Source organism: Microtus oregoni, unplaced genomic scaffold (assembly GCF_018167655.1).
Source record: "Microtus oregoni isolate MIOR12 unplaced genomic scaffold, Mior012 000005F_ref0000423, whole genome shotgun sequence".
Taxonomy (NCBI): domain Eukaryota; kingdom Metazoa; phylum Chordata; class Mammalia; order Rodentia; family Cricetidae; genus Microtus; species Microtus oregoni.
The window spans coordinates 12,532,008-12,553,893 of NW_024543064.1; the positions used below are offsets into that span (position 1 = coordinate 12,532,008).

Consider the following 21,886-nt stretch of genomic DNA (forward strand, 5'->3'; position numbering starts at 1 on the left):
TCCCTCAAAGATTGTCCTGGCCAGAGGTAGCTGGGCCCTTGCAGTGAGGTGCGGCAAGAGGTTTGGGGATGTTTGGGCTTCCCCAGGGGTGGCCCTAACTCGCTGCTGTGGCTAGCTTGCTTTGCCCATGTCTGGCTCTTCCTCCATCTTTGCATGCCCTAAAATGATCCTTGCTTAGCAAGCTCAGTTCTGTTTAAGAGCGGCTGCAATAAAAAGATGTGGTTTTGTGTCTTTATTTTACCACTGAGTTTCACCCTCAGTCCCTCTCTGTAAAGCACATTGAAATTAATTTCAGAGCACCCATGAGGTGAATAGCTTCAACTATGATTGGGAGCTCTTTTGACTTAACTCATATGTCTTTTCTTTTTTTAAGTACCCAGGGCCTTATGGGTGCTGGGCAAGTTCTCTACCAATCAGCTATACACTCAGACCTTTAAAAACACATGCCTTTGCCGGGCAGTGGTGGCGCACACCTTTAATCCCAGCACTCGGGAGGCAGAGGCAGGCGGATCTCTGTGAGTTCGAGACCAGCCTGGTCTACAAGAGCTAGTGCCAGGACAGGCTCCAAAGCTACAGAGAAACCCTGTCTCGAAAAATAAAACAAAACAAAACAAAAACAAAAACAAACCAAAAAATAAAAATAAAACCACATGCCTTTGAGCCCAGGGTGGTGACTCATACCTTTAATCCCAGCACTTGGGAGGCAGGGGCAGGCGATCTGTAAATTCAAGACCAGCCTCGTCTGTGTATACTGAGTTCCAGGCTATCCGGGGGCAACATAATGAGACCCAGACTCAATTAATTAGCTAATTAATTAAAAATAAATAAATAGAAACCTATTCCTTGGACCCAAGGCACTTGAGTTCAAGCCTGACAGCCCAAGTTCAGTACCCAGAACCCGTGGAAAGGTAGGGAAAACTGACCCCACGGAGTTGTCCCCTGACTGCCACGTGGTTGCAGTGAGTGGCGTTGGTGTGTCAGTACTCACACACCCTATGTACTGATGACAATAAAACCACATTCCTCCAGAAACTGGGGGACAGTTCTGTGTGATAAAGCATGCACGGAACAAGCGTGAGGGCACCAGTTCGGATCCCCGGCTCCCATGTTAAAATGATAATCCCAGCTGGTCAGAGGAAAATCGAGATAAATCAACCCGGGGGCTCCCCCAACCAGCCAGTCAATACACAAACTAAGTTCAGTGAACTTCCTTACCTCCGACAATTAGGCATTGCTTGTTGGTGTGTGTCAGACTGCCTGGAACAGGGCCTGGAACACCGTAGGGATGATGGACTTTAGTGGAACTAAGCATAGAGTGAGGGCTGGCACAGCGCTCAAAAGACTCGTGTTTGGGGCCAGCAAGATGGTTCAGTGGGTACAACCTGAAGACCTAAGTCCAACCTCTGGGTCCCACATGATAGGAGAACCAACCTCCCATACATTGTCCTCTGATGGCCACAAGCATGATGCAGTGTGCATTCTCTCTCTCTCTCTGTCTCTCTCTCTGTCTCTCTCTCTGTCTCTCTCTCTCTCTCTCTCTCTCTCTCTCACACACACACACACACACATACACACACACACACACGCATGCACAAATATCACACATGCAAATATAATTTTTTTAAACCTCAGATTCTGAGAGGTCTGGAGATGAACACTTATATTCCCAGCACTCAGGAGGCTCAGGCAGGAGGATTATTGTGAGTTAAAGGTAGCCTAGGCTAGATAGTAAGATCTGTCCCGAACAGGACTCTTTCCTACAAATCTCTGCCCTGCCCATGAGAAAAGGATAAAACCTGAGTCCGACCATGAAGTGGAGCAGCTGTTCCAGGGCCTGGAATTGTCTGAGTCAAAGCAACTTCCCTGTGGCCCAGAAAGGCTGGGACCAGTGGGAAGCTACACAGTAGGCAGACCCCACAGACTCGTGATCTGAGGTTGCAGAAGGGTAGGGGGAGGCTGATGGAGAAAGCAGTCCCGAAAGTGGAGGGACTGCCTCGGCTGGCCGTCGTCAGGAAGAAGGCCTCCAAGAGAGCCAGGGTAAAACCCAGAGAGCAAACTACAGCTGGTGAGCAGCTCACGGGCTAAAGTAAATTAAAATGGAAACCAGGTGTGCTGGCCAGCTTCTCACTGTGTGCAAGGCCAGCACTGGAAAAGCAGAAGCAAGAGGGACAGGAATTCGAGGCCAGGCTCAGATGCATAGCGAGTCGGAGACCAGCCTGAGCCACATAAGACCCTGTCTCACAGGAGGATAGCTGAGATCATTTTAAAAGAGGAAGGCTTAGGAACGCTGCGACCATTTAATACAGTTCCTCATGCGGTAGTGACCCCCAACCCTAAAATGGTGTGCACTGAACTTCACAACTGTAATGTTGCTACTGTTATGAATCGTAATGTAAATATGTGACATGCAGGACATCTGATATGTCACCCCTGTGAAAGGGGTCACAACCCTCAGGTGGAGAACCGCTAAGTGGTTAAAGCCACTTACTGCTCTTGCAGAGGACCTGGGTTCAGTTCTCAGCACGTACATGATGGCTCACAACTGTTTGTAACTCCAGTGCCAGGGCATCTGATGTGCCTTCTGACCTCTGTGGACTCCTGCACACATGTGGTACATTTACCTACACTCAGGCACCTACACATAAAACCATTTTAAAACATTTTTTTAAGAAGAGTCCATCACCTTTTGATAGCACCATGGAGTGGAGACAATGCCTTTAACACATTAAACAAAACACCAGGCCTGCAGAATCCATGAGCAAATAAAACCAGATGGGTCTCAACAGCAGCCCCAACCTTGCCCCATTACAAGCGATAAGTGAAATTTGGGTTATTTTCTGAAAAATTTGTTTACAAAATTTAACCCCAGCCAATGATAAGCTGTCAGCCTATAACTGTGACCCAGGGCTTTTGCAAACCAATCAAATATGTCCTTTTATCTCTTTGTTCTCCCAATAAATACCGGCCTCCACCACCTCATCTTATGATGCTAACGCTCTCAGTTTGGTGTACTCCCGTTGACAAACAACTTCTTCCTTAGAGAAACTCTTGGTGTCATTGATCTTTCTTCTTTTTCTTTTTTCCCTTTCTCTTTGATACAGGGTCTCTCTATGTCTAGCCCTGGCTTACCCAGATCTCTGTGTTATCGACCAGGCTGGCCTCGAACTCAGAAATCTGCCTCAAGTGCTCGGATTAAAAGTGGGGCACATACATGCCCCACCGTGTGTGTGTTTGTGTATGTAGCCTCATACCACAGTGCACATGTGTGGAACACTCAAAACACTGAGTTTCCTCTGTCTATCATGTGTGCTCTGTTCACCAAACTCCGCACATTGGGCTCGGTGGCAAGAGTCTTTACCCACTGGGCCACCTGGCCAGTCCTGACATTTCTTTAACCTCATCAAGCCAAAAATAATAATAATAATAATAATAATAATAATAATCCCTTCACCTCTCTCCCTTCCTCAGAGACTGCCAGGAAGGAACCGAGTCCCTCATAGTTCTTGAGGACTGAGACCACAGCAGTTTCACAGGGCTGGAAACCGGGTGGCTGTGAAGTTGGCCCCCTCGCTTTCCAGAGGTTCCCCCACTGCCAGCTCCTACTGAGCTCCCAGTTTCTGCCTTTGCTGTCACTTGCTTTGTTTGCTTTCCTTTTGGGGTGGGGTAGTGGTGAGGGAAGGGGCAATGTCTTGCTAGTTGCCCTAACCTGTGACACTCCCTTTGTAGCTAAGGCTGCCTTCAAACTCACAGCCATCTCTCTGCCCCGGTCTCCCCAGTGTACAGATTACGGGTGTGCCCTCGGAAGCCGGCTGGCAGCTGATACCATCACTCCTCAGATAGCTGGGTAGAAAGGAAAAACAGAGGAATGGAGGAGGCTTCCTCTAAGCTCTGCCCTGCACCAAGGTCTTCTGGGAAATAAGCTGGAGAAGTTTCTATATGGCGTCCCCTTAAGTGGCCCTGGCTGGCATCGTACGCTTGAACCCCTTCCAGTCTACCAAGCTCCAGGGCTACAGATACGAGCCACCACGCTCAGCTTTCAGTGGGGGAACAATGGGAACTGAGCCTAGGACCTGGAGGTAGACGCATTCTCTAGCAGGAGCTACACTCCCATCCACCCACTTTCTAAAAACTCTGACACGCCGGGCGATGATGGCGCATGCCTTTAATCCCAGCACTCGGGAGGCAGAGGCAGGTGGATCTCTGTGAGTTCGAGACCAGCCTGGTCTACAGAGCTAGTTCCAGGACAGGCTCCAAAGCCACAGAGAAACCCTATCTAGAAAAAACAAAAACAAAAAACAAAACAAAAAAAAAACTCTGACACACTCTTATTGAATCGCCCAATCTAGCCCTGAACTCACTCCACAACGACAGGCTGGGCTACCTCAACTGGGTCTTTTTTCCCCCCAACAATAAATATGTTTACTGTGAAATGCAATATGATATTTTGTGGTCTTTGGAACAGGGTCTCATTCTGGAACCCAGACTGGTCTCAAACTCACAGAAATCCTCCTGCCTCAGTCTGAATGCTGAACTGATGGACAGGCAGGAACCGCCACACGTGGCGTAGTGGTTTGACCTAGGTAATGCATCTCTGAAAAAGACCACGAAACTCCCCGATGGACCTGTCATCTCGGCAAGTTATCGCAGGATGTGAGAATGCTGACCCCTGTATTAGCAATTTTGAAATTCACGATAACTATAAAATTTCCTTTCTGCTTTGTGGGCCTAGATGGACAACAGCTGTAAGCAAGGCACCACAGATTTACTCCGCGCACCAGCTGGTGCTGCCCAACCCCCACCGCACCCACCCCCCCACCCCACCCCGTGCTGGCAGGAGACACAGCTGTGGGCCACTGGGTACCTTTATCACCAGGAAAAGGATATAGGCTGTCTGCCAGGACCAGGGACTTGCAGAGCTAACCAGCTTCCCCAACTGTGACCTTAACACTTTGTCAAGCCCCGTCCTTCATCAATTTCCAAGTAGCATACACCCTAGAGCAGTGGTTCTCAGCCTTCCCAATGCTACAGCCCTTGAATACAGCTCCTCATGTTGCGGTGACCCGCAATCATACAATTATTTCGTTGCTACTTCGTAACTTTAATTGTGCTAGTGTTAGGAATTGCAGTGTAAAATATCTGATATGCAGGATATCTGATACGTGACCCCAGTAGGGGTTAAACCTACAAGTTGTAAACCACTATCCTAGAACCAAGACCCCAGCCTTGAGATGTAGCACCCTAATCACAACCCCTTATGCCCTCTGGAGACCTTCACCCTGGCAACTCTAGCAGAATGTGCAGGGTCTTGGTCCACACGGGTTCCAACTTCCCAGAATGTCTCTTGCTCCCAGTAGAAGGCCGGAGCCCCAAGCGATTAGCCTCTGATTCCCCAGGGTTGCAGGGTCCACAGACAGCAGCGGCTAAACATTGCTACTGACTGAAAGAGTCCCCCCATCCCCATCCCCTCTCCCCCTTCCCGTGCACCTCCCACAGCTACCAGGGAGTAAAGCAGGCTCACCTGGGTGGGATTGAGGCCCTGAACCTTTAACGAGGGGGCGGACTGGGGCGTTCCTTCCCCTACTAAAGAGGAGGGCGAGGGGGCACAAGAGCCCTGTGCGGTTACTTGGTTACTCGTTAGGTAAAGGCTGCACCCAAGAGTGGCTGCCTCAGAAGCCTTGCCATGTCGTTCCAGAGTACCGTGAGCCTGTCCCTGGACAGTCCCACCCGTGTCATTTGCGTACTGGGCACAGAGCTCACCTTGGACATCAGTGGGTGAGGCTTGGGAGCATCTGAAGGGGTACCTGCGCGGGGTAGTCTGGGTAGAGTCCTTGTACCCAGGAATCTAAGGTTAGTTTAGTTCTCTCCACGGAACTGGCTAGTCTCCAGGAATCTGGTTTGATCTCCAGGGGCCATGCAGTCCCACTAGGATGCTGATTTAATGCTTTCTTCTGCCTCTTGTTTCTAAAAGGCCCCCTTAACTTTAGGTGTGGCCATGAGGAGTAAGCAAGGGGACATTTTCTTTGTGGTTCTTGAATTTTCTCGCTCCCTGCATGGGAGCTGGGGCCCCGAATATAAAAGGAAGACTCGACCGCTTGTGAGGTATTGGTGGGAGAGTGAAGCTGGGGCTGGAAATGAATGAATGAATGGCGGTTTCCAGGGTAGGGATGGTAAGAGAAAATCTGAAGACATTAGGAGCCCCCACATTTTACCGACCAGCAGGCCACATCATCAACCCTGGAAGACAAAGATTGGAGGGCTGTCCTCGAACCTTGCTGCCCCCTCGGTCAGTGCATCCCTGAGCCTCTAATGCGCGTTGTCTCTGGCAAAGCAGGTGTGCACCCGAGAACTGCGAGTCCTTCACCATCCGTGGCTCTCCCAGGATCCTGATCCACATCTCCAGCTCAGTCATTACTGGGAAGGGGGAGGCCGTGGTCTGGCGGCCAATGGCCCGGCCCATGGAGGCACTGGTGAGGATGGTGTCACCCAGCCCCGCTGTGGATGAGGACAAGGTGAGCCAGGGAGGGGAGAAGGGTAACCGTACCTACCCAGGTGATCCCAGTGTGGAAACTGGCAAGCCTAGCTGAAGCCCATTGGTAACAGGTCAGCTGCAGCTGGCTGTGTCCAGGTCCTCTGGAAGAGCAGTCATTGCTCTTAACCTCTGAGCCAACTCTCCAACCCCATCAGTGAGACACTCTTTAAGGTCCTCAGTGGTTCGAGGTCCTTGGGTCAGCTCGGCAGTGGGTCACTGGAAACTTATGTGCTCGAGCACAAAGCCAAGGTCAAACGTTCAGACGCTGTCCATGACTCTGGCACTGGGCTCCTGCTCTCGGCCCTTAGATTCTCCACATTGTCTCCACAGGTGCTGGTCTCCTACTACTGTCCCGACAAGGAGTCCCCCACAGCCACAGCTGTGCTGTACCTCACCGGCATTGGTGAGTCTTGCTCCCTCTAGGAGCTGAAGCTGATCCAGCCCTCTGGAGAGCAGGGCAGGTGGTGTCAAGCTAGGCAGAGACTGTTGTGTGTAAAATGCCCCCCCTCCCGTTGGACCCGAAGCATCCACAGACGTGTTCCTTCGGTTTAGTGCCTCTTCCTTAATTTCCTGAGGATAAAAGCATCCAGAATCGGCATGCGTTATCTGCCCCCTTCCTCACTCATCGCTGACAGGTCTGGTCCAAAGTCCTCTCACTATGGATCCCTCAGCAATTGACTGATCTAAGAAGGCCTTACACTCCACATGGGTGATCAGGAGGCCGGGGTGGGGGGGGTGGCATCAGATGCCCCTGGACTGTTGTAACTGGGTTACAGGTGGTTGTGAGATGCCTGATGGATGCTGGGTACTGAACTTGGCTCCTCAGCAGTAGCATCTCTTCACAACTGAGCCATCTCTCCAGCTCCATCTCGCAGCTGCTCTGTAAGAGCCTGTGATCACTGTGTCTCTCTGCCTTGACCGGATGGTATTAGACACACCTGTTATCGTTCCCAATACACGTCATCTGAAACATATCAAGCTCGCTCCTTGATCCTTCCCAAAGTCCTTTGCAGAGCCCTTCACCCCTAGCCGGCCACCAAATTATACCAGGTTCGTGTCATTCACGCCTCTGTAGACTCCCAACACTGTCTCTACCCAGGCAGCCCCATAGGTACTTGGGTATTGACTTCCCAACATAGCTTATAATGTGTCAAATTAGTGGATCCTAAGCAAAAACTGATTTTTCTCTACCCTGCCCCAAGCCTATTTTTAAATTCCGTACAGGTTTTGTCCATGCGCATCCAATGGTATAGTCGGCCCTTGGAGGCCAGCAGGGCGCTGAGCATCTCAAACTCTGGAGTTGGCGGGTAGTTGTGAGCTTCTTCACAAGATCTAGGAGTGAGGCTATAAAGTTGAAGGAAGTCGATCTGTGTGGGAAAGGGTGGACAGTGGGATGCCACAGGAGGGTAGTCCCCAAGAAGTCTTTGGGCAGAGCCTGGACTCTTAGATCCCCAAGGGGATTCTGTATTGATCATTTGTGTATCTTCAAGTTCAAAGATTGTTCTAGAATGTAGGGAGGTAGGTTCCCTGTTGGAATTGATTAGGATGAAAGCTGGGAGGATGAGGTTACCTCGCAATCCATGTCTGAGCTCTAGAGTAAGGATGGGGGGAGGGGAGATAGCTACCTCCCTGACTTAGTCTGGGAACTGGCCTGCCTTTGAGGATACTGCCGTACCATGAGTGTCTAACCTGTGACCCAGTCTAGCTATGGTTACATCCTAATATAAAATCACTCTAGAAGATTGAGATTTTTTTTTATGTCTAACTTCCTCTGACTCATCACACGGGTCTCCAGCATGAATCTTGAAGATGCTGAACTTCTCAACATCAAGACACCACATAAGGCTTTCAAACAGTGTCAGAGGCTGGGCTTGCCCTGTGAGGACCACCAGAGCTTCTGGGCCGCATCAGCAGTCCAGGTGTGAGACCTTCTCCTTCCCTTTCAGAGATCTCCCTGGAGGCAGACATCTACCGAGATGGACAGCTGGACATGCCAAGTGACAAGCAGGCTAAGGTGAGGCTTACCTGGTCAAGGGAGCAAGGCAGGACCCAAGGGAAGCCATCCCTGACCTCCAGGCCCATTTTTATCTGATCTCCAGGGTGTCTTTAATTTTCACTGCTATACGAGTCAAGGTTAATAAGATCGACTTCTGAATTACTAAAAGACAGCCAGGTGTGGTAGGATGTGTTTTTCCAGCATCCACAAAATAGAAGCAGAGAGATCAGGCACAGATAACACAGGGAATTCCAAGCTAGCCTGGAATTTCTGCCTCGAAACGAAATGGCCAGATTTGGTGGTGGCACCTGCCTGTCATCCTAGTATTGGGATGGCAAAGGCAGGATGATAGGTTTTGGATGCCCTTCAAGACCTTTGTCTCAAGACAAAACCAAAATAGCCAGGTATGCAGGGGGCATTGGCCTGGTTATATAGCCGGCGATAGCAGAGTTAGCGCTCTCCCCTGCTGGATCTTGAGGGGACACATCTCTTGCAGCAGGCCTCTGTCCCTGCATTCCTGAAACTGGGTAGCCACTTGTAACCTGTATTTAGTTTTTACTCACCCAGTAGCCTTCTACTGTCACGGGTCATCATTCTCAAGCTGCCCCCTGGGTCTCCAGGGACTGTCGGGGCCAAACTCTGCACATGAGAAGCACGGGGTTTGCTTGTCTCTTTCCTGCCTCGATGTTCCTGTCTATTGCAGAAAAGATGGGTGTGGGGCCCGAATGGCTGGGGAGCCATCCTGCTGGTGAATTTAAATTCTGGGAACACGGGCGAGCCTGATGACCAGTCCAGTGATCAGGAGGTCTCCAAAGGTACATCTTCCATGTCCCCCACCTCTATGGAGCTTTGGGCATTCCTCAGTACACATACAGGCCACAGCTGATTCCTGAAGGCTGGCTGTCTTTTCTCCATAGGTTGGTGGTGGTGTGCCTCGTAGGAGAGCATTTGCTTAACATGTACAAAGGCCCTGGGAGACATTATTGACATACCAAAGGGTTTTATGCCTTGAAGCTGTGTAATGACAGGCCATATGGTTTCATACAAAGATGTGTATAGCTTTTAAAATAATTATTCATGAGCTGAAGAGATGGCTCAGCATTTAAGAGCACTGGCTACTCTTCCAGAGGACCTGGGTTCAATTCCCAGCACACACATGACAGTCCACAACTTGTCTGTAGTTCCATTTCCTAGGGGCTCCGACACCCTCACACAGGCATGCAGGAAGACAAAATACCAATACATATAGAATTTAAAAATCTTTTTTTTTTAAACTCAAAACTGGTCATCATGGCACACTCCTTTAATCCCAGCACTCAGGAGGCAGAGGCAGGTGGATCTCTGAGTTCGAGGCCAGCCTGGTCTACAAGAGCTAGTTCCAGGACAGGCTCCAAAGCCACAGAGAGAACCTGTCTCGAAAAACCAAAAAAGTATTTATACATGTATGTGTCTACATGAGTTTATATGCACCACATATGTGCTGGAGACCTTGAAGTCAGTGGACAGCAGATCTCCTGGAACTAGAATTTACAATTGGTTGTAAGCCACCTGAAATGGATGCTAGGAGCTAAACCCAGGTCCTCTGGAAGAGCAGCACATGCTCTTAGCCACTGTGCCATCTCTTCAGCTCTTCTGTAGGTGTTTTTTTTTAAGATTTATTTATTATGTTTATGTATACACTGTTCTGCCTTGAACGTATTGTCTGCAGGTCAGGAGAGGGCACCAGATACCATTACAGATGGTTGTGAGCCACAATGTGGTTCCTGGGAATTGAGCTCGGATCCTCTGGAAGAACAGCCAGGGCTCTTAACCGCTGAGCCATCTCTCCAGCTCTTTTGCATGTGTTTTGAGAAAGCCTTTGCGTAGCTGTGAACTTTAGTTTTTGTGTGTCTACCTCCTGAGGGAATGTGTGCTTCACCACACCGTTTATATGTAGTGCTAAGGACTGGACCCCCCAGGGCTTTGCGCATGGCAAACACTCTTAGCAGCTGAGCCATATCCTTTGTCCTATGAAGAGATCATTTTTTTATTGAGAAAAGGGAAAAAAGTTTCCCCCTCCTCCCATTCCCCTCCCCCTCCTCCACCCTTCTCCCCCTCCCCCCACTCTTCTCCCCCTCCCTCTCCAGTCCAAAGAGCAGTCAGGGTTCCCTGCCCTGTGGAAAGTCCAAGGTCCTCCCCCCTCCGTCCATGTCTAGGAAGGTGAACATCCAACCTGGCTAGGCTCCCATAAAGCCAGAACATGAAGTAGGATCAAAACCCCGTGCCATTGTCCTTGGCTTCTCATCAGCCCTCATTGTTTGCCATGTTCAGAGAGTCCGGTTTTATCCCATGCTTTTTCAGTCATAGTCCAGCTGGCCTTGGTGAGCTCCCAATAGATCAGCCCCACTGTCTCAGTGGGTGGGTGCACCCCTCGTGGTCCTGACTTCCTTGCTCATCTTCTCCCTCCTTCCGCTCCTCATTGGGACCTTGGGAGCTCAGTCCAGTGCTCCAGTGTGGGGATCATTTTTTTAAATAAGATTATTAGGTATACAGTGTTCTGCCTACATGTCTGCCTGAACATCCGAAGAGGGCACCAGATCTCATTACAGATGGTTGTGAGCTACCATTGTGGTTGCTGGGAATTGAACTCTGGACCTCTGGAAGAGCAGCCTGAGCACTTAAGCCCTGAGCCATCTCTCCAGTCCTGAAGAGGCTGAAATCAAACACCAACTCATTATTTCCTGACTGTGAACGAGCCTCATTTTGCCATCGGGGGGGTAGAGATGAGAAATTGACTTCACAAGGTGGTAAGAATCCTTGATCCCATAAAAGGGATGTGGGAACCTCTCTCCAGTGAGTAGGAGCCTTCAGGCTGGGGACCCGAGAGCATCCCAGGGGCCAGAGGATCTTGGATAAGCCTTAAAGTCAAACATGAGAGCTCACCTGTCATCCCAGCACCTGAGAGACTGAGGCAGGGGAATCACAGAGTTCAGCCGTGCTGGACTACTAAACAAGACCCGATGCAATTTCTACCCCTATCCCTGCTGCTTACTTTCTTATCCCCGGAGCCTGGTCTGAGCCTGTGTTCATCCTTTTGCCCAGAAATACAGAACCTGTCTCAGATGACCCTGTCTGTGGAGGGTCCTGCCTCTGTCCTTAAGGACTACTGGCTGATCCTCCATACCTCCAAGGAAGAGGCAAGCAAGGCAAGAGTCTACCTGCACCAGAGTAAGTCCCAACCCTACTCCACCTTGGCATGTGGGTCAACTGGTGGCCCTATACCGCCTCTAAGAGGGTGCCCAGAATCTAGAGTTGCAAGTCACAGGCCAGATCTATGTTACAGGGGCTGTCTGGCTGCTATCTTTACCAGATAATTTACACATTCTACCATGGGTTAGCCATCCCGTCCTGTCTACCGTGGGTTAGCCATCCCATGGTAGACGAGGAATGCACTGTGTGCCTGGTGACTGCAGAGGTCCACAAGACTGTGAGATTCTTTGGAACTGGAGTTGGATGGTTGTGAGCCTGCCACATGGGTGCTGGGAAGCTGTGTCCTCTGGAAGGAGCTGGCTAGTGCTCTTAACCACTGAGGCATCTCTAGTCTGGAACCAACTTCTTAACCCCAGACCCTCTCTATAGCAAGTCTTTAGGATCCAGTGGCTCAGAAGCCAGAGTGGCAGTCGTCATGGTGCGTCCATGTGGGGATAGCACCCAATCCCCTGCTCACTCCCCAGGAGGCAAGTAGCCTGTGCTGCTTGCTGTCCAGGTTGATTGAAAGCCTGGGGAAAGGGACCAAGTGGAGGGGTGGGGTTGGGGAAGGGTGCTAGTTTTAACTTCCCATAACTGGCCTGGATTAACAGCTCTAGGAGCGGTGAGAAGAATCTGGTAGTCAGTGACACCAGGGAGAAGCTCGTTAGCTCAGCTGATGGACAGTTTCCAATGGGATGACAATTGGAGTCTAGCTACTATTATAAAGACAGCCTGATATGTGGCCATCTACCTTCAGGGTCTCTTCTAGTTATTCTAAAACTGAACTAGGTTTGGTGGTAGGGGCAGGGCACCAAAACTCTAGGTCTCTCCAGAAATCATCCATCCATCTGTTCGTCATGTGGCTTGCCAATATGCCGGTGGGGCTGCCAAGCCCGTCTTTGCATACTGAGTGCCTCACCTTTAGGGACTCCTACAGTTCTTCCCAAATGTCGGATTTGTGAGTTCAAGGATGCAACTACCTACGTGGTTCAAGTTGGACACTCGAGAATGGGTTCTCTAGCGGAGTTCTGACTCCTAGCGTGTCTGTCGAGGCCTTCAAAAAACATTGGTGCAGAGGCTGGGGTGGTAACTTGGGTCGGTAAAACCTCTGTAATCAGGAATTGCCTACGTTCAGTTGCCAGCACACATGTAAACCTAGGTGAGGTGTGGCTTGCCCCTGAAACCCCACAGCTGCGGGAGGTAGATGGCGGAATCCTTGGGCCTTTCTGGCCAGCCACTCTTGTTGAATTAGTAAGCTTCTGGTTCACTGAAGGAGACTTTGCCTCAGAAACAGTTATTGAGGACACCTCTGTCAACCTCTGGCTCCACATGCATGCCCGTACCCATGCGAACACATACAGTATGATGATGGTGCATGAAGTGACTCATGACAGTCCTGACGGTCCCAGAGCCCTCAGCTTTGATGTCGGGGTGGATCACAAGCCTGTTACGCTTGCCCACCTGGACTGGCGATAGCAACTAGACAGCTCTCTCTAATAGCCACTCGTCCCCTTTTCTCTCCTAGAAGACGCCTATAAGCTGGTAGTAGGACCCAACAGGCCTGTCCATGTCCTGGCTCCCTTTGAGAACGGAGGGAAAGAGACCTTCTACATAGAAGCCCTGGAGTTCCCATCCACCAGCTTTGCAGGCCTGATTTCCTTCTCCGTGTCTTTAGTGGAACTGTCTCATGACCAGGTATGCTGCCAGGTCAGCAAGGATCCCTTGGGCTCGGAGGAAGAGAGCCACAGTGCTAGGCAGGACACCCAGGAATGTGGCTCTCAGCACAGCTGGCGGATGTTACAGAAAGCTGTGCAAGGCAGTGGGCTCCAGGGATGGGTGGAAAGATGAACAGCTGCGGATCCAGGGATGGAAGGGGGCAGATGGAGCCGGGTTGCCATGGAGACCTGTCATTATGTTGCAGTTAATCCCAGATATCCCGCTATACAAAGATACAGTAGTGTTCCGGGTGGCTCCTTACATCTTCACTCCCAGCACCCAGATGCCGCTTGAGATTTACCTGTGCAGGTAAGAGGCCACCTGGGGAGGGTGTGTCACTAGCATCCTCTCCTCCCCCAACGCTGGACTAGAATCCCAACTAGGACACTTCCCAATTGTGACTTCCTGGTACAGCCAGCTCTTGAGGGTCCAGTTGTTAAATTGGATGTCTTGACATCACCTTCAAATGTCACTCGATGCCCAAGGAAAGAATGTCCACTGTGGATCCACAAGTATTCATGCCTTGAATGAAAACACTAAAACCCCAAGTTTTTGGGCTGGAGAGATGGCTCAGAGGTTAAGAGCACTGGCTGCTCTTCTAGAGGTCCTGAGTTCAATTCCCAGCAACCACATGATGGCTCACAAACATTTGTAATGAGATCTGGTGCCCTCTTCTGGCCTGCAGGGATACATGTTAGCAGAACACTGCATACATAAATAAATACTTTAAAAAACAAGTTTTTCCAAGTGTGGTGGAATGCAGACCTAGAACCCCAACACTCGGGTGTCAGAGGCAGGCCAGTCTAGTCTACAGAGCAAGCTCCAGAACACTGTAGTCATGACGCCCCATCTCAGAAAATCAACCCAGGCATCTAGATGTCTCCATATCCCTATGCCCCACAAATCAATGATGTCATTGGTCATCCATCGTGAGCTGCCTAGTTTCTGGCAGCCCTGTTGGAGCTACAGTTGTCCAATGGTTTGAGCAGAGGAGCCCACACAAGGGAAATAAAGTGTGTGCGTGCAGAGGGGATCCAAAGGTGTGAACAGTGTGAACAGGGTTGGAATATCACCAGTGGCCAGCATGGTCTAGGCAGAAAAAGTCCAAGCTATGCTGAAGTAGGGACAGGGAGAGTTGCTCCATTCACCTTGAGGGCAGAATGTGGCCCTCTCCCTTGCCTTCCCCCTGGGACAAGGAGTATGATGGTTTCAAGGACCTTGAGGAAATCCTAGTGGGCTTCTCTCTTGTGGCAGGGAGATGCAGATACAGGGCTTTGTGGATACAGTGACCAGGCTGAGTGAGAAGAGCAGCGTGGAGGTGGCATCTGTCTACGAGGACCCCAGCCGCCAGGGCAGGTGGCTCCAGGTAACTGACCCCACCTGGGGTGCCCTAGCTATGGAGGAGGGGCAGGGAGGCTTGGCACATGCCACGAGATGACCTTAACCGTCAGACAGCAAACCACTGCAGCTCGTCAAGGATAGGCCTAGAGTTCAGCCCCCTCTTCAGATGCTAAGCTTGTTTCAAGATCAATTTGAGACCTCAGTTGCAAGTGTTGGAGGAGCTGGGCTGCGAGTCTGGCCTTGTGCCTGGCCTAACAGCAGGACCAGAGCTTGCTCAGCTTTGGTTCTGGAAAATCCTGCCCCAAGCACATCTGCACACTTACCAGAGGCTGGCGTACCACCAGGGGCTAGAGATGAATTAAGAATGGGTACCCTCGGGCTGGGCGGTGGTGGTGCACGCCTTTAATCCCAGCACTCGGGAAGCAGAGGCAAGCGAATCTCTGGGAGTTCGAGGCCAGCCTGGTCTACAAGAGCTAGTTCCGGGACAGGCACCAAAGCTACGGAGAAACCCTGTCTCGAAAAACCGAAAAAAAAAAAAAAAAAAAAAGGACCCTCCAGCCAGGCTCAAGCTCTAAGTGCTGAGAAAAAGAGAAGGGAACAGACAGGACAGCCTTAAGCTGGTCACTTAGGTAGCTGAAGAAACCTTCAGGTGGGTTATAAGCCAGGTGCTGTCGTGGGTGTGATGGGGGTGCAGGGCACCAGCTCTTCGGGTGGCAGTACCATTAACATGGAGGTCACAATGTGAGATGTGCTTGGGGGAATGAGGCGTGATCAGGGGCAGGGAAGGGCTGCACCATGGAATAAGAGACCCTTCCAGCAAAGTACAGAAGCAAACTCAAAGCAAGGCAGGGGTGACACTTTAAAGGAACAGCCGAATCGAAAGGTCAGTGCAGGCTGGGTGGTGGTGGCACACTCCTTCAATCCCAGCACTTGGGAGGCAGAGGCAGGCGGATCTGAGTTCGAGGCCAGCCTGGTCTACAAAGTGAATTCCAGGGCAGCTAGGGCTGTTGCACAGAGAAACCCTGTCTCAGGAAAAGGAGAGAGGAGGCTAGGGATTGTAGCTCAGAGGAGAGTCCAAGTTCAGTTCCCAGCATCCTGTAAACTGGGGTGTGAGGTGGTGCATACCTCTAATCCCAGCACTTGGAGACAAGGCAGGGAGGATCAGGAATTCAAAGCCAGTTCTCTGCCACATAGAACTTTAAAGGTTACATGAGATGGCTGTCTCAAAAGACACCTCTCCCCCATCAACACACACACCAAAAAACGAGTCGCTTGGCTGAGATGCAGGAACCCCTGTTGGCGGGGTGTCTGACTAAAGGGCATAGGGCAAGTCAGATCATGGCGAATGCCTGCAGGTGCCAGAAACAACTGATTTGTAAGTAGAACTTGACAAGACCTGTCACTGGGATGGGATTGGAGGTTCTCGGTCTCAAGCTGGAAGGTGGAATGTATTGGGTGGTGAAGCCTCCGGGAAGGTTCTGAGGGCTGAGCAGGAGCTGACCAGGAGGTTTCCCTCTGGCTGCCCCCAGGGAATAGGGTAGCAGAAGAGGAAGCAGCTGAAGAAAGTTCATCTCCATCTTTGTCTTGTCCAGGATGAGATGGCTTTCTGCTACACTCAGGCTCCCCACAAGACGGTGTCCTTGGTTATTGACACCCCTCGGGTTTCCAAGCTGGACGAATTCCCCATGAAATACTCACTGGTGAGGGTGCTGGGTTATGTTCCATTCTAGTGAACTCCTCAGGGTCTAGTGCTGAGCTGGGATGGGGTGCGGGGGATGGGGTTCCAGGAGGCCTCTGGGGGAAAGATGTGCATAGACCTGACAGGAGAAGGGACCCACATCCAGTGCTTCCTGTATAACTCTCCTTTCCCTACCGGCTCCCCTCCTAGAGCCCTGGTATTGGCTATCTGATGCACCAAACCGAGGACCATGGAGTGGGCAGCCTGGATTCTATTGGGAACCTTATGGTGTCCCCACCGGTCAAGGCTCAAGGCAAAGACTACCCGCTAGGCAGGGTCCTCATTGGTGGCAGCTTTTACCCCAGGTGAGCTGGGAGGCCAGCTGGCAGGTGACCAGCTGTCTTAAGGGGAAAAGGCCATCACCCTGGTCCCAGTAATTCTTAGTCCCCCCTCAGCAGGCCCGCTCTGCATTCTTTCTGAGACTTCAGGGTACTTGAGCCTTTGGTTTGTGGTAAGATTGGGCTTAGAAAAATCAAGTTTGGGGGCGGGGCTAGAGACGTGGCAGTTTGGGGTGCTTGCATAGCAAGCAGGAGGTCCTAGGTTCAGATTTTTCCTTGACTCATGTCTTTATGGATTTGAGACCAGCCTGAGTGCTGTTTCAGAGTAAAAACTACCCAAAAATGTCTGATTTTCCTGGCTTTAAATCCAACTAGGCTACTGACCCCAAACACATGACTGACTTTTTCTTCTTTCTTTCTTCTTCTTCTTTTTTTTTTTTTTGAGACAGGGTTGTTGTTTCTCTGTAACCATCCTGTCATGGAACTCACTTTGTAACTTTGTAGACCAGGCTGGCCTCAAACTCAGAGATCCCATCTGTCTTTGCTTCCCAAGTGCTGGGATTAAAGGCATGCACCACCACCCCGTGACTTAGACATGTCTTTTACAAACATGGGTTTGGGCTGGTGGTATTAACCCTAAAACCAGGAGAGTCTAGGGCTCAGTTAGGATTTGGACTTGAGCTAGGTCACAGTAAGGGCTACCACAAGCACACACCCCTTCCTAAATTGTGTGTTTGAGAACCATGTACACACGTTCCACTCAGGACAACCTGTAGGTAGTCAGTTCTCTATGTGGGTCCTAGGGAGTCAATCCAGGTCCCCAGGCTTGGCAAGAAGTGCTTTTTATCTTCTGAACCAGTTCATGGGCCCAGAGTAAGGAATTTTTTTTTTTTTTTTTGATTTTTCGAGACAGGGTTTCTCCATAGCATTTGGTTCCTGTCCTGGAACTAGCTCTTGTAGACCAGGCTGGCCTCGAACTCACAGAGATCCGCCTGTCTCTGCCTCCCGAGTGCTGGGATTAAAGGCATGCGCCACCACCGCCCGGCCGAATTTTTTTTTTTTTTTTAAAGCTGCCCTACCTACCCAGTGGCAAAAGCAGTCCATAGCCCGGGGGTGGCCTGATTCTCAGTGGATGGTGGGCAGCTGCCCTGAGCCACACCATCTCAAACACTGTTTCCATCCTCCAGCCCCGAGGGCCGGGACATGAGCAAGACCCTGCGAGACTTTGTGTGTGCCCAGCAGGTGCAGGCCCCCGTGGAGCTCTTCTCAGACTGGCTAATGACAGGCCACGTGGATGAGTTCATGTGCTTTGTCCCTGTGAAGGATAAAAGTGGTGACGGGAAGGTTTGTGTTGGGGGCCGGAGAGGGGTACATCTGCTGAGCCTAGGGACCCCCACAGTGGGTGACCCTCATCTCCCTTCCCAGGGTTTCCGTCTCCTGCTGGCCAGCCCCAGTGCCTGCTATGAGCTCTTTGAACAGAAGAAGAAGGAAGGCTTTGGGGACGTGACCCTATTTGAGGAAGTCAGAACAGAGCAGCTCCTCTCTAATGGTAAAGTGACTTCTCTTCACCTAGGAACTTTTTTTTTTTTTTTTCCCCCGGCAAGGTTTCTCTGTATACCCCGACTGTCCTGGAACTTCAAATCTGTAGACCAGGCTAGCCTCAAACTCGCATCCACCTGTCTCTGCCTCCTGAGTGCTGGGATTGAAAGCATGAGCCACCGCCACCTGGCCACCCTAGTACCTCCCAGAGTGGTCCTCAACCTGTGGGTTAAATGACCCTTCCCAGGAGTCCTCTGACATGCAGGATATCTGATTTACATTATGATTCCTAATAGTAGCAAAATGACAGTTATAAAATAGCAAAATAGTTTGTGGTTGGGGTCACCAGGACACGAGCTGTATTAAAGGATCGCAGCATTAGGAAGGTTGAGGACCACTGACCTAGGGTCTTTGTCATTCTTGGTGGAGAGGGCACAGGAAATCCTAAGAGGTGGTGGGATGGTCATTGTTGGAACATACCCCACACCAGGAGGGGGCACTCTACTATCCAGGCAGACCCGAGATTCTGGGCCACAGTAAGGTGACTCCATTCACCTAAATTGATGCTATATGACCTCCATGAGGGGCCACAGGGCTTGGTGGCATTGACACTTCCAGCTCTCCCTTAAGGGAACCGACAAAGGTGTGCCCCAGGCCATCTTCTGACCTCAATGTGTGAGGGGAACGCAAAGGGACTGACTTCTCCAATAAAGAGGTGGGGGCATCAGGACATTTTCTCGGCCTGGATTAGAGACTCGGGGTACCACCCCTCTCCTGAGTAACGTCTGTGGTAGGGTCCAGGGACACCTTGTCCCAGGGTGAGAGGTCATGTGTCACCTCTGGGCTGGAACCTGAGGGAATGGAGTTCGGGCCTCCCGGTATACACGTGTGTGTGGGGAGTGAGCACACAGAGGGTTGAGGTGCCCTGAGTTGAGGTGGGGCTGATGACTCCACACTAACGCACTCTGAGCTTGCTTCCCCTCAAACTAGTGGCAGTAAATCCTGCCTGAGTTTTCTGGTGCTGTGTATCTTAGTTGGCATCAGATGTAAGATACTAGACCCAGGTGTAGTACCTGAGGCTGACGATGCAGTCACTGGTCTGAGGATGCCCCACAGGCTGGGTCATGCTGGGCATTAATCTGTCCCTGCCTGGTCTTTCTTTCCACAGGGAGGGAGGCCAAAACCATCTCCCAAATCCTGGCTGATCAGAACTTGCGAAAGCAGAACGAATATGTAGAGGTAAAAGCCTGGGGTGCAGGATTGTCCCCAAGGTGCTGGCACTGCAGGGCTTGAGGGGAGGCCATGATGCTCCTGGGGGGGTACAGGCAACTGCAGGCCCAGATATAGACTTTGGGGGTGCAGTGGGGTGCTCTGTTCACTAGGTCCTTACTACTCAGACCAAGAACATACTATGCCACGGTGCACTGGTGCCGTGGCTTCTGTAGAACCAGTGAGGACCACCTGTCCTTGCAGGGTGGGTACCAGATGAACCTAGGACAGGTGGCTTGATCTTATTTCAAGCTGAAGTTGGATACCAAGGGTGTTGGCATCAGCAGGGATGTGCCCAAGGGGAGGGTGTGTTGAGTAGGCAGGAGTGGCTGCTTAGATCTGAGGGAAGGACCTGAAGAGTTCTGTATGCTTCCCACAACTCCCACTGTGCTCCCAACCCTGCTCACCTGCAGGAGGCTTTGACACTAGTGGCCACCCAGCAAAGATGAGTTGAGGGACCCTGGCCTTTTCTGAATTCTCAATTCACTTTATGCTATACTACATGTTAGGGAAAGGCTCGGGTGGCCGACAGGGTTCCTGGCTCACAGGATTTGAACCTGATAGAAGCTGCTCTAAGGCCTCCTCTGGATCTGTGTGGCATCAAGCAGAGATCCTTCCTGATAATGCTTACGTTCCTGCTGTTTTCCCTGCCTTCCCTGTGCTGCAGAAATGCATTAGCCTGAACCGCACCCTCCTAAAGAAGGAACTGGGCCTGGTGGAGAAGGACATCATTACCATCCCACAGCTCTTCTGCCTGGAGCTGCTGACCAACGTCCCCTCCAACCAGCAGACCACAAAACTCTTTGCGAGGCCATTCTTCCCTGACATGGTGAGGGCTGCTGGGCATGGCTGTTCAAACACAGCCCGTGCTGCTGGTGCCTTGGTGGCCAGATGGTTATAGCCTGAAATGAGAGTGTGGTGTAGCCCCCAGATTCACGTGCCTTGTACCAAAGCTGCTATGCGTGGGTTAAGAAAGAAGGATATTGAGGAACAAAGCTAAAAACTCTGGATTACTGGAGCCCCTGGAGTCGTAAAGCTGCCTGGGATAGGGTTCACAGACAGGGTCAGAGCAACAAATCCAGAGGCAAATAGGTAAGCCCATCAAGGTTAGGGGCTAGTCAGAGGGAATTCTGTGTTTTTCAGAGAAACATTGGCAGGCACTGGACAACTAAGCAAAAGTAGATTGATTTCACTGAGATTGGTTAGAGATGCCCTCATGGACACAGGTTTAAGTTTGGTCAACCCTAAGAAGAGGGATGTGTGGTTTTTCCCTATATCAAAATCTATGCCCCTGGGCTGGAGAGATGGCTCAGAGGTTAAGACCATTGCCTGCTCTGGTGAACCAAAGGTCCTGAGTTCAATTCCCAGCAACCACATGGTGGCTCACAACCATCTGTAATGGGGTCTTGTGCCCTCTTCTGGCCTGCGGGCATACACACAGACAGAATATTGTATACATAATAAATAAATAAATAAATAAATAAATAAATAAAATCTATGCCCTTCCCACTCACCCACCCACACCCCAGAAGAGGTAGGGATAGCTTTTATTTCTGGGTCTGGCCCTGCCTGACCCTAGTTCTATCTTAACAGCTGCAGATGGTTGTATTGGACAAGAATCTAGGAATCCCCAAGCCTTTTGGGCCCAAAATCAAGGGCACCTGTTGCCTGGAACAGAGAGTCTGCGACTTACTGGAGCCCCTGGGTCTCAAGTGCACCTTCATTGAAGACTTTGACTGCTACCTGACCGACATTGGAGATGATCGTGCCTGTATTATTATCCGCCGGGTGCCGTTTGCCTTCAAGTGGTGGAAGATGAGCCCCTAAGCCCTGGGGTCCCAAAGCTGCCAGATCTCCCCCACACCCCAGAGTGAATGGGTCTTTACCATACATAAAGCAGTTAATAAAGCGGTAATGGCATATGATTCCTGGTGCAGTAGGTTGAAGGGAAGGAGAAGCTGGAGAGTTAGGGTAGGGCCCCTCGGATCTACCAGCTGTAGATCCTGGAGGGAAAGGGAAATGTGGAGAGGGATCTTTAGATAATAACTGCAGAGCAAATAAAACAGGTTCTGGATGCAGCTTCAGAAGCTGCCTGCATTTGGAGGAGAGGCCTGGGCTGCTAAGGGAGCTTGCCCCACTTGGGCTGGATGCAGCCCCTAGTCACCACACCTTGGGGGAGGACTCAGGCTGGCGAGAAGACTCTAGAATGAGGCCAGTGCCAAGACTTGTCTGACTGGGAAGATAATCCCCAA

The 21,886-nt window shown here is 50.9% G+C and overlaps 1 protein-coding gene across 2 annotated transcripts; it reads left to right on the forward strand.

The window, feature by feature from the left end:
* Positions 1 to 5,680: 5,680 nt before the first annotated feature.
* Positions 5,681 to 21,461, forward strand: Padi6 (peptidyl arginine deiminase 6). Of its 2 annotated transcripts, XM_041653153.1 has the most exons (17): positions 5,681 to 5,772; positions 6,332 to 6,509; positions 6,860 to 6,932; positions 8,476 to 8,543; positions 9,229 to 9,340; positions 11,607 to 11,724; positions 12,170 to 12,186; positions 13,282 to 13,448; positions 13,675 to 13,778; positions 14,724 to 14,835; positions 16,403 to 16,510; positions 16,699 to 16,853; positions 18,014 to 18,170; positions 18,252 to 18,375; positions 19,534 to 19,604; positions 20,302 to 20,463; positions 21,228 to 21,461. In XM_041653153.1, the coding sequence occupies exons 1-17, from the start codon at positions 5,681 to 5,683 to the stop codon at positions 21,459 to 21,461; spliced, it is 2,052 nt and encodes a 683-aa protein (XP_041509087.1). The 2 variants fall into 2 exon arrangements, with proteins under 2 accessions (XP_041509087.1, XP_041509088.1); XM_041653154.1 differs by lacking the exon at positions 12,170 to 12,186 and having other exon boundaries at positions 11,607 to 11,732; positions 13,279 to 13,448.
* The last annotated feature ends 425 nt before the right edge of the window (positions 21,462 to 21,886 follow it).

What these genes read in the sequence shown, in the direction of transcription:
- Padi6 (XM_041653153.1), top strand. Translation starts at nt 5,681, where the DNA reads ATGTCGTTCCAGAGTACCGTGAGCCTGTCCCTGGACAGTCCCACCCGT. An exon ending in GCCAGGGCAGGTGGCTCCAG is followed by an intron (nt 14,836 to 16,402) that starts GTAACTGACCCC and finishes TGTCTTGTCCAG; the next exon opens with GATGAGATGGCTTTCTGCTA. An exon ending in ATAAAAGTGGTGACGGGAAG is followed by an intron (nt 18,171 to 18,251) that starts GTTTGTGTTGGG and finishes CTCCCTTCCCAG; the next exon opens with GGTTTCCGTCTCCTGCTGGC.